The 12226-nt window shown below is 35.8% G+C and overlaps 4 protein-coding genes across 4 annotated transcripts in view; 1 reads left to right on the forward strand and 3 right to left on the reverse strand.

The window, feature by feature from the left end:
* Positions 1-659, forward strand: part of LOC106337313 — a gene marked incomplete in the record, with an annotated part of 2544 nt that extends 1885 nt beyond the window's left edge. The window contains 1 exon segment of the mRNA XM_013776410.1: positions 1-659. Coding sequence (XP_013631864.1) covers positions 1-659 — 659 coding nt within the window.
* Positions 660-1976: 1317 nt separating this feature from the next.
* LOC106337323 lies at positions 1977-2969 on the reverse strand. Its single transcript, XM_013776421.1, has one exon. It carries the CDS (start codon positions 2967-2969, stop codon positions 1977-1979), a length of 993 nt encoding a protein of 330 aa, XP_013631875.1.
* Positions 2970-2972: 3 nt separating this feature from the next.
* LOC106337331 lies at positions 2973-4181 on the reverse strand. The gene has a single exon (XM_013776433.1). The coding sequence runs from the start codon at positions 4179-4181 to the stop codon at positions 2973-2975; it is 1209 nt and encodes a 402-aa protein (XP_013631887.1).
* A 4672-nt stretch (positions 4182-8853) lies between these two features.
* On the reverse strand, positions 8854-10396 carry LOC106292397 (protein LIGHT-DEPENDENT SHORT HYPOCOTYLS 4). The gene is made up of 2 exons (XM_013727990.1): positions 9851-10396; positions 8854-9375 (listed from the first exon to the last, which is right to left on the reverse strand). The coding sequence occupies exons 1-2, from the start codon at positions 10133-10135 to the stop codon at positions 9070-9072; spliced, it is 591 nt and encodes a 196-aa protein (XP_013583444.1). The 5' UTR covers positions 10136-10396; the 3' UTR covers positions 8854-9069.
* Positions 10397-12226: the final 1830 nt, after the last annotated feature.

Raw genomic sequence — 12226 nt, forward strand, 5'->3', positions numbered from 1 at the left:
AAATTGATGCTATGATGTACTTATTCACTGAGAGGACTTCCTTGCGACGATGGGAACCAACAAAAGTAGCATTCATGACCTGCATGTTCAGTAATCAAATGAAGAACTCTTTCGAAGAGTTTCGGAAGGACAAGAAGAAATTCAAAGTATCAGAACTGCTTCACCAGTACGGCATTGGTGAACTTCCAGCACACGGACGAACAAGACTAATGTGGGATCTTGACGTTACACGCATGTATGTGCCTCTAAATGTTGGTAAACACTGGATCTCTATGTGTGTCAACTTTGTTTCTCGTTCAATAGAGGTCTTTGACTGTGAGGGATTGAAATACAACAAGGAAGTGGAGCCATTTGCCATTCTCATCCCTAGAATTGTCAAAGCTGTCCAGTCATCAAAGAATCGGCAGCAAGTGAAGGTCAAGCAATATACTGTCAATTACGCCCCAATGCCCTACTTACTAAACAAGAGTAGCAGTGATTGTGGAGTATATGCCTTGAAGCACATTGAATGTCATCTTCTAGGCTTGGACTTCTCCTTGGTGAATGACAACAACATTCGAGAAGCGCGCCAAAAGTTTGCTTACGCCCTTGTGCTTTTTTCGAGAATGGCACAATACACTCCTCCAAAGACGATTACAAATCCTCTTGTGGAACTTTAATGAAGGTACTTCGATTATGACTTGTTAAGGAAGTAGCTTGTTATTTGACTCTCTTATTTGACTCTTGTAGTTGACTCTTGTAGTTACTCTTTCTTTTTTGTTTATTTGAAACTTTTGTGAAAATATCAATTCCTAACTATACCCTAAATGAGTGGTATGAGATGACAATCCTAATCAACCCCTAAAGATACCCTAAAGTTAAAAAAAACAATTTCAACTACTATCTAACCCTAAATGACAGTAAAGTAAAACAAACCAATTAAACCTCTATCTATATCATATATGACACTATAGTAAGACAAATCATTTCAACCCCTATCTATTCCCTAAATGACACTAAAGTATGACAAACAATTTGAAACCAAATTAATCCAGACAAACCTTATAGATCACAAAAAAATCTTAATAATGATAACAAATTTTAATAATCAAAACACAGATAAGTTGACCCTAAAACTCAACCGGTTTAGAAGAAATGTTTGCCCTAAAAAAATCTTATATAAGACCATCAAATGGCCAGAAACCCTACATATTACATCGTGGGTTTCTCCTACTTCTCTTAAGAAAAGCTCTCGTTTCCTTCTCAGTAAAGAATGACGAACATGAATAACAATGAAGGGATCCCTTCCAGATGCTGGTGTGGGAAGGGGATTGTCACTTATGTTTCAAAAACAGAGGAAACCCAATACAGACGATTCTTCAGATGTAAGATTGGTAAACAGGTAAATCTGAAATTTCTTTAGTTATCATTATTCTATATGATAAGCGAATAAACAGATGTGAGATTGACATGTTTTTGTGTTTTCAAACAGAGAAAGAAAGAAAATCATCTTTTTAAGTGGGTAGACGACGCTATGTTCGATGAGATTCAGAGGATAGATGAGCATCAGACGAGAATTGCCGAGGAAATTGAAGATCTGAGAATTTCCATGAAGAAGATAGTTGAGGAGGAAGTTATGAACATAAGAATTCGATCGATGTAGGTTGTTTAGGATCCATTCTCACTATTTTATGTCTCTGGTCCAAACGTGATTGATAATGTTTTGTTTCTCTGTTTCATGTTAAAATAAAACTTCTATTATTTTCTAATGTTAAGACCTAAACGATTTCCAGTTGCATCATTTGACATGAACAAACTGAAACATAACTTCCAAAAATGAGAAAAATAAAACGCATAGTCTCTTAAACATAAAATTCAACATGAAAAGACTGAAACATAACTTCCAAAAATGAGAAAAATAAAACGCATAGTCTCTTAAACATAAAATTCAACATGAAAAGACTGAAACATAACTTGTATTGAACTAATTGAGAATCCTATATTGCTCTATCACATGTTCTCCTGTTGTGACTTTCAATCCCACATCGACTGCATTTCCGAACTGTAGAGCCTTGAGTTCCTTGTGACGAACGGATCTTATCTTCGGCTGTCTCGTATCTGCGTTTCTTTCTCCTACCCGCAGCTCGTCTACTCTCTGGAGGAAGGATTTTCGACTTCTCCACATGAGATGGAACTTTCCATGCATCTTCGGGGACGCTAATAGGATTTATGCTTTCTTCATAAGCCGAGCGCCATGAGGCAGTAGTGTACATGTCATCTTTGAGTGTGTGTGTTCTTATTCCAACACTGAAGCCTGCTTTTATGGCGTGCCTGCATGGGATTTTCATCAGATCAAATTTCCCACACGAACATGTGCGTCTGACCAAGTCTACCGAGCAGTCGAAAGTGTCACCTTGAACTAAAAACCTATGATCGCTAACTGGAAAGACCTTAAATGTTTTACCCTTCTCAATCCTTTTGTCAATCTTTTTCTCCACAGCAATGGTCAGTGGCTTCGAATGCTTAGAACTTAAAGTTCTACGTTTGAAAAAAAATCGAGTCATCATTTCCCTAATGCTGTCCAACAAAGGTATCACTGGAAACTCTCTAGGCGTACGAAAAGCAGCATTTATCGACTCCGCAGGGTTAGTAGTCCTAATATCATATCTGTAACCTGGAAACTGACAACGAGCCCACTTCCTCACATCGGCATCTATGAGATACTGTCCAATTTCAGGACTAATAGCGAAAATACCAGTGAACACCTTACGAAAATCATCTGCTCGATAAGCTTTAGAAGCCTTTGCAACCAAACCAGCCACACCTTTCCCGTTGAAATATGTCACAACATTATTCAGCAAGTGGTGAATGCAAATTCCATGATGAGCTTGCGGGTACACTCCCGCAATAGCTTTAGCAATTGAGGAATTCCTATCAGGCACAAAAGCTAAACTATGGTCGTCAGCAATGACCACATTAAGTTGTCTCATAAATCAGTTCCACGCGAGGTCATTCTCTGAGTCGACAACTCCAAAGGCAATAGGATATAAACTCGAGTTTCCATCTAATGCAGTAGCAACTAGTAATACTCCTTTGTATTTGCTCTTCAAAAACGTCCCATCCACCACAATAACTTTTCGAATTGCAGCAAAGAAACCGCGAACACTCTGACCAAACGAGATGAAGAGGAATTTGAATCTCCCTTTTGTATCCCTTTCATAAAACGTGTGTGACCCTGGATTAGCTTCCTTCATCATATGCAAGTATTTAGGAATTTTTTCATAACCTTTCTCTGGACTACCTTTCACTGCGTTGATTGCATATTCACGTGCATCCCACGCCAAAGAATAGGATATCTCAACTCCATGTACCATACGCATATACTCGATTATATCATTCGATCTCGGCCCTTCTTTAGCAGTTTCATACTTATACATAGTCAGAGTACCCACTGTTTTTGCTGAAACTGTCCTAACAGAACCCTTCCTATTGGATGCAGCACATGAATGATCAGGTACATACTTTTTGATGATAAAATACGATGAGCATGTTAATCCCTCTGCACGAACATGCCAGGTGCAATCATCATCTGAGCAACGAATGTACCACACTTTTTTATCCGATCTGGCAACCACGTAGTCGAAATTATGTTTCATTGCACATATTTCGAATGCTGCCTTCAAAAGTGTTTTGGAACTAAAAGATTGACCCTTCTTCACAACATCCACCAAAGAAAAGCGAACACCATCTTCATTGATCTTCTCTTTGTCACACTTTTTGTCATCTTCACTGTTAGGTACCTCAACATCTTCTTCTGAATCCATATCAGCTGCATCGTCAGACTCCATTTCACTTGTATTGTCAGACTCCATAGGCGCTTCCTCTCTGTTAGGCGACTCAGTACCTTCTTCCGCTATGTTAGAGGCTTGAGTACTCACACACAACTGCGTCGAAGCTTTGTTCTTTACATATGTAAGAAAATTTCTAACTTGCCGATCACTGGTGATGATAACAGGGGGTGAGTAGATGCTACTGATCAAATCGGAAAGTAAATAACTCAGCTCTATATTGACCATGCTTACATCAATTCCAAAGTCTTCACACACCATAGCCTTTAGGTGTTCAAAGCTTGAACTTGTGTCCAAAGTAAGTAACATGCCTCCTTTTTCTTCATCAGAAAGAAATCCCCATCCATTGTTCATCGACGATTTCCACAAACCACATGAAGCATATATGTTAATCTTCATATTTTAGAATGACAAAAGTTTGGAAGAACTAGAAGATGAAGAAAACTTCCACGTTGAATTTCAGAAATCGTGGGCTCCGACTGGTGACCTTTTCGGGAACACGAGGAACGAATAGGAAAGGAATGTATAGGAATAAAATTGCAGGAATGAAAAGGAATGCTTGTTCCTTATCAAATTTAGCAAGGAATGATTTTGTTCTATATTTCTCTACAAAAAAAAGAATGGGGAGGAACAAGAAGGAAAAACTATTCCTTTTGAATGGTGATTTTTTTTGGGAATGATAAGGAATTCAGTGTTCCCTTTCGTTCCTTGGTCACCATTCAAAGCCCAATGTTGAAGAAGAAGACAAGATTTTAGGAAAAAAAATTAAAAAAGGAAATTAAAAATATTTACAAGATTTACTGAATATTTACTAACCGTTTTTTGCTAGATTTTCGGATTTTGTAATTTTATTAGGTAGAATTTGCATTCTATCTGTTTAGAAATTAGAAGGCCTGGTAGAATATTGTATACCACCGGTGTAGACAAAAAGACAATTCGAATAATGCATTTCCTACTTTAGTAGATTAATTAGTTTTTGTAGCGCATCAAATCTACCAGTTACGTAGAGCATAGAGGAAATGAGGATTTTATATTCTTCCCTAGTAGTTGTTAATGTTTTCGGTGTATTGCGCATACTATGACTGGTAGATCACTATGTCTTTGTTAGATTATATATTCGAAATCTCCGTAGATGGTAGATCTGATTTTCTAACACCTTTACCCCATTTTTGAAATTACTATTTAAACATTTTTTGAATCCAAATTTATTTTTCTTATATGCAGTTGATTATTTACATCAAATATACAATTTTTCCAGATTTTTTTGCATTCTAAAAAAATTGATATGAATTTTTATATACAAAAAAGGTAGTGAATGTCCAAAAGTGACAAAAATTGATTTTGTTCTAAGGAGACAATACCTTAGTTTAGTTGTTCTACATTGCCAATTTTCCCAAAGAAATATGACGTTTGACAAAGGAGATGTGTGGAAGAAAAGAAGGAGCGAGAAAACTAATTAGAGAGTTAGGACATTAAAGTTCCATTGTAAATGTAAAAATAGATATATTGAATAACGTCACCCCACTTTTCTAATTAGTTAGAGTTCAAATGGGTTTTTAGGTATTTTATCAAGAGAAAATATGTGACATGCTCAAAGTATGTCTAGATGTAAATTGGCAATAAAAAAGTATGCCTAGATGTAATTTTTTCTTTTATGATTTCGTTGGCTATGGATATTTGAAAATAAAATGATTTCTATATCCTGCGACAATTATTTTAGATTCCATACAAACATTCAACATCTCAATCATTAGTATACCTCATATTCAATAAAAATTCTATACATTAATAATATTAAAACCACGATGTTTTATTAATTTATAAAATTAATAATTTTATAAATTATTAATTTATAAATGTTTTCTTTTTAGATTTTTCTATTTTAAATATATTTCTAAAATAAAAAAAACATATATCGTATATACATTAATTAAAGTTTTGAAATTTTAACTCATATTATTTTTATTATATTATTTGGTTATATAATATATATTTCATACAGTTTAAATGTGGTTTAAGATATAATTTTATTATTTTTTAATTTTTTATTTTTGTTATGCAATTAATATGCTGAATGGAGAAAAAATACATAACAAACAGCATAGCTAGTTGACTGCATATCTCATGCATCTCCATTCAAACTAAGGTATATGAAAAACGCGTTGGAAGTTACTTGCAAATTAACTAAACCCGAGCTTATCCTTGCTGACGACAAACTTTAGGTCTGACATATGATGGAGCACGACAAATCTTGTATGCGACATGCAATTATGAAGCCAAGATAGTCACCTATGAACTCAAGAACTATCTTTATTGGAAAGAACTCGGTTATTTTGAAAAATTGATCCTCTTTATTTTCAGATCCGGCCCTTCCACTTTCTAGCTATACGAAAGAGTCTAAGAAAATCGTAACACATTGAAGATGGTTTCTTCTCGTATTGTCAGCTTACTGAGCAAGCAAAACCGGAAACTCACCCTCCGATACCAGACATGATGTTTGCTCCTAGAGAAGAACCCATCGTAGTTAGATTTCTGTCATACCAATTGTTTGATCGTAAAACGGTCGAATCCATCCTCTACACCAATTCTCTAGGACAATCAATGTTATCTTCAACTCACTCAACGGCCTCTTCATTTGGCAAGATTCTGGAAATAACCGATACACCGGCTTTATCGGAAGATTCGCAAAGTACTTAATTCCAAGACACCTGAAAGTCAACAAAAAATACGAAGCTTGGTTTAGATTTGCTGGTAAGCCTATTAGATTCTCACTCCGAGAATTTGAGATTGTGATTGGTCTACCATGCGGCAAATTTCCTACTAAATCGAAGTCGAAGATGAAAAAAAACATCACCAATAAACCCTATTGGCCTACTCTCTTTGGAAAAGTAGAACTTCTCAAGGTTTATCCGGCTGTAAAAAATGTTGCAGCGAAAGATGGTTAAAGATGTAGACATCCGGATTAAATTTACATGCCACCCGTCTGAAAATGAAGATTGTAAAGGAACACACCAAAGCTATAGAAGATTTTGTCGAGTTCTTCTCTTTTCTGTGGGGTAGGTTAGGATTCAATACGCATATCAGTACTATTAAAGAGAGGGACGAGGTTACATTATCACAAAACACTATAATTGTGAAGGGTTTTGCCTTAACCATCCAATTGGTGAGGGTTGAAGCTAGGCCTGCGATTTTAGTTTTCCTAGACAATACCAAATCGAACCTCGGTTTTCGGTTAACCAAAATTTTTAAAAACCAATTTCAAAATTAACCGAATTAAGTTTCGGTTCGGTTAGATTATCGGTTAATTTTGGTTTTTAATTTTATTTCCGAAAATAACCGATTTTTGGGTTCCGGTTAATTCTGGTATAATTTTCTAAAAAAATCACATATTTTCGGTTAAATTTGATTATTTTTCATTTTTCGGTTAAATTCGGTTCGGTTTTTCGGTTATTTTTGGTTTTTTTAATTTTTTAGTTTTCTTTGAAAATCGAAAACCGAACTAAACCAAAAACCAAATTATTTTTAAAATCCTACCGAACTAAACCAAACTCAAAACCGTAACCGAACCGAACAAAAAATCTGTTCGGTTCGGACAAAAATCGCAGTGCTAGTTGAAGCTGTCCCATGGTTGATTGAAGTGGTTTAGGAGACATGCTCTTCGTCTGAACTTGACAGTGTTGACACTCAATGATGGGCATGCGAGAAACATAGGCAAAAAAGCAGAGGTGTATAGATAAATTTATTTACTAATTATAACTCACCTCATTTGTAAAGGTATGTGGAATCTAATTGTCTAATGGTCTGCCCCTGTGAATGCTATTCTATCATCATGTTGTGATGTAAAGAATGTTATCAACTTAGATCCTACTCGACCTATTGTTGAGTCCACGCTCGTTTGGTCCGATGAGTTAGCAAATAAAAAATTTGACAATCTATTAGCTTTGATATATCAAAACCCTGTGTATTCGAATGAAATGTTCAAGGGTGGTGTGACCAAGATTGATGTGGAACGTATGCGTGAAGAAGCCAAAGTCCATGCCAGAGAGAAGAAAACAAAGAAACCCTACTTAGCAAAAAAAAGAAAACAAAGAAACCCCAAACATCAAACCCTCCTCCAAATGTTGATGCGTCCTATATTACCCCAATGGTTCTCGACAAGCTAAGGCTTTTGCCGTAATGGGCGTTAGTATTAATGAATTTAGGTGAACAAAAATCATTCTTAATGAAAAACTTAGTATTAAAAAACTCAATAACTATGTACTCCATGTAGAACAAGATGAACAAACCTATCAACACTTTCTATCGAAACACTAGTTGTCTAGTTCATTTGCCTTTTGTTAAAGTGTCCATATAGTTATAATCCCATTTTCCTAGTGTCTCTAAAAACAAAAAGTATCGTGTTTTTTTATATTAAAAAGGCATCTAATGCTAAACGCAACCAAATGTTAAATGAGATCAAGAATTTACCGATACAATCATACAATAATGTTTTAAAAATTAATAGTAAAGAAAAAAAGACTATTGTAACAAGGACAGAGAAACTGAATGATTTGCCAATTCCCTACCAAATTAGGACGTTACAAAGGAAGGCATACACAGAGCGTGAAAAGACACGGATTGCCATTTGATTCTGCAAATTTTCTTTTGTCACGTCTTATCAAACTACAATAATATTCGACTTATATCATCCCAAATTTTTAATAGTAGCTGGTTCGACCAATAGAGAGGGGCCGATTATACACCGGAGAAGATGATAAACAAAAATGAAACTAATAGTACTCAATATATTACTATTAATGCTTTGGTATTTTGGGTCCGTTTCTAGAGAGAAATAAAGAAAATTTAATGTCACAGAAAACTTCAGTACTTTGTATAACTGAATACATGTGTGTGCATTACTCATATAGTTTATGGAGGTAAAGTTTTCATATGATAGGATTCTTCATCAGAATTCATTTAGTGGAAAATAAAATATAAACCATTGAAAAAAATATAAACGATTGAAAAAAAATTATAAACCATTGAGTATAATAATGTTGCATGTATTGGAAATATAGTAATACATGTTTATGGGAGTCCAAAAAGAAAAAAACAAGTTTATTCAGTACAACATAAAATTCTTTAGGTTTCCAAATAAAAGGATTAGGAAGACTGGCATGCAACTTTTAGATAAGTCGTGCATGTGCATGTTCGTCACTGACAAACGTAGTTGACTGAAACATCTTATTGATATGACTTATTGCTAATTAAGGCTACTGGAAATCACCGAGTGAGGCGGTGGTAAGGGCGTCGGAGGAGGACGCTTCCGCTTCTTCTTTTCATAGCTGATCCCACGCGCTTTAGCCTGCGAGTCACGCACTTCCCTTAGGTAGAGACGAACGGCTCGTGCACCGAAAGGGTTAGTCTCAGGTGAACCACCGTTCTCTTCAAAAGCGGCTCGAAGCCTGCCAATGAGTGCGTCGAGGCTGCCCCATGCTTGCCGTAGTGGACAGGCACATGGTGCTGGTGGATTTGGGTGTCCAAAGAACGGACACAGTTGTGTGTGAACCTATACAAGATCAAATTAGCGTTTAGTATCAGCATTTTCAATACATAACGGGTAGAGGAAAAGTCATCATAGATTATATAATTTATTTACATTTTGAATATATATACAACCATCATAGAGAAGAATTATATATAGAATAATAATGATTAACATTCTGCATACAACCATCAAAGGAAAAATAATATTCCTAGAACACAACATATATATATTGCAATTATTTGTTTATAACAATAACCGTTGAAACAAATAAGATTAATAATCCTGTTGAAAAATAATTGTCGGTGATGATAATAATATCTCCAAATATCAACAAGAATTCAATTGAACAATAATACAAATGTTTTATAGGTCAAAGAAACCCAATTCAGACACATAGGGTTTCATAACTGGGATCTATGTCTTCAGTAGAAGAACACAATCGCAAATAGTACTTTTATGTGAGAGATACATACGTGAATATGTTATCTATGTATACCTTGGTCTTGCCAAATTGGTCGAGGTACCTGAGAAACTCAAGAACATGAGCACCACTGCAACGGGAGAGAGAAAGTGGGGGACGGTGGTTGCGTAGATACTGTCCAAATGTGTTCCAATCTCTTCTCTTCTGATTCTCATACCTACTCAGCTGGGTCGTCGCCGATCCGCCTGAAGAAGACGAGGAGGAGGAGGAGGATGAGGTAGTGACTGCTGCGGCGGCGATCATAAGGTTTGTGCTGTGTGAGATGTTTGTTGTGCCAATAAAGCCATGGATTGGATCCATAATATCGAGATCTGATATACACTAAGGTTTTGTTTTACTTTGGTTCACACTTTGTGATATTTGTTTTAGGTTATGATGAAGATGAGAATAGCTTTATGAGCCTTGAGTTGATAAGGGAAGATGGTGGAGAAAAGAAAGGAGAGAGGGTATCGTAGTCATTACTATAGAGAGTGAGTTGGATGTATTCATGCTCTAAATATTTTCTCAGTAATTGTTCTGCTTGATTCATAACAGTGGATTCATAATAATGCAAGCTTGTATTTTGACTATATAGATTGAGTTAAACACTACTACTACTACCACTACTACTCATATTACATATACATCTCTTTAATCAATTATTATTGTCTGTAGAGGTGGTGTTCTGATACCCGTTCGGGTTCGGGTCATGTATTTGGAATAGGACTATAGAATCTGTTTACACTTTAGATCAGGTTCGAGTATTTTTAGTTTTGGTGGATGAAAGGTTAAAGCTTAAAGGGGGTGTATGGATGGTGTAATTAATCTTATATATTAAAACAGAAGTCACAATCTTGATTCATGTGTGATTTTCCAAAAAATGGACCTAACGACCTATTCCTAAAAAGTCATGTGTTACATTTAATATTTAATCTTATCATTTAAATTTTAGGCCTGCCAGAAATTTTAATTGGGCTATTAATAATTGAATTTAAACAATAGATTATCCATTAGATTTATAGATAGTATAAATTAAATAGATATAATTTAATGTTGTAATACTACACATTTATACACTACAAGAAAACATGGGGATTCTGATGGCCGAAATCGCCAGAAATTCGTCGGAATAGACCGATTCCGACGAATTTCTGACGAACCAATTCGTCGGTATCTTTTTGTCGGAAAAAAGTATTCGTCGGAATTTCGTCAGACCTTCCGACGACTTTCTGACGAATACCGAGAAACGTCATTCTGATGAACTTCCGACGATATTCCGATGATGACACACGAGACCAGAGTTCATCGGAAAAACTATATACCGACGGAGAACGTTCCTCGGACTATTCCGACGAACTTAGTCCTCGGAAAATACCGACGGACTATGGTTCGTCGGAAGATACCGACGGATAATGGTTCGTCGGAATTTTTCGAGGAATCCTCTCCGTCGGTATTTTCCGACGAACCATAGTCCGTCGGTATTTTCCGAGGACTACGTTCGTCGGAATAGTCCGAGGAACGTTCTCCGTCGGTATATAGTTTTTCCGATGAACTCTGGTCTCGTGTGTCATCATCGGAATATCGTCGGAAGTTCATCAGAATGACGTTTCTCGGTATTCGTCAAAAAACCAATTTTAAAAACGAATTAATTTTGCATTTTTATATATTTTTTGATATTAATAAATTTAAAAAATTGGAAATTTAAAACTAATAATATTATAGAATTTAAATTCATACAAACCGAAACAGAAAAAAAACATTCTGAAAGTTTAGAATTCATACAAACCGAAATAGAAAAAAACATCCAGAAAGTTTTAAAAAGCAGAAAAAATTAAGAACTCGAAGACATCAAACGATCTAGCTTCTGCATTATCTCGGTGTTGAACTTCTTCTGGGATGCCAGCTCAGCAAGGATAGTGGCATTCTCCGAACGGATAGTGGCATTCTCAGAAAGGATAGTGGTGTTCTGCTCCTCCAATGCCCCAATCCGTTCATCTTTGTCATGTAGCTCCTCGAGAATCATGGGATCGGCATACGGAGCTTGCAAAGAAGATGTCGGATAAGAAGAAGCACGGCGGGCCAACCTAACTAAACGGCCTCCTTTCCTTTTAGGAACCGCCTACAAAAATATTTAAAGTAAGAAAATAGGGACAAGTAAGTAATCGACATTATAAAAAAAAAATATTAATAAAAAAATTTATAATTACGTGAAAACCCTTTCATATACAAATGAGTCCAAACATCAAATTCTTTTATAACCTTATTATTATTGCAAGAAGAGCAGGGACATCTTAACATACCACTTTTTGCATCCGGTTGCTGTTGAACAAGCCTCATGAATTCTCCAATCCCTTGAACGTATTCTTCCGTAAGCAAATTGGTGTTCGGATCCAAATGAGGTTTATCCATCCA

This window comes from Brassica oleracea, chromosome C1, assembly GCF_000695525.1.
Source record: "Brassica oleracea var. oleracea cultivar TO1000 chromosome C1, BOL, whole genome shotgun sequence".
Taxonomy (NCBI): domain Eukaryota; kingdom Viridiplantae; phylum Streptophyta; class Magnoliopsida; order Brassicales; family Brassicaceae; genus Brassica; species Brassica oleracea.

Coding starts and splice junctions, on each gene's coding strand:
- LOC106337323 (XM_013776421.1), bottom strand. CDS start 2,969: ATGAGACAACTTAATGTGGTCATTGCTGACGACCATAGTTTAGCTTTT.
- LOC106337331 (XM_013776433.1), bottom strand. CDS start 4,181: ATGAACAATGGATGGGGATTTCTTTCTGATGAAGAAAAAGGAGGCATG.
- LOC106292397 (XM_013727990.1), bottom strand. CDS start 10,135: ATGGATCCAATCCATGGCTTTATTGGCACAACAAACATCTCACACAGC. Junction 9,376..9,850: donor ACCAATTTGGCAAGACCAAG/GTATACATAGAT, acceptor GATCTTGTATAG/GTTCACACACAACTGTGTCC.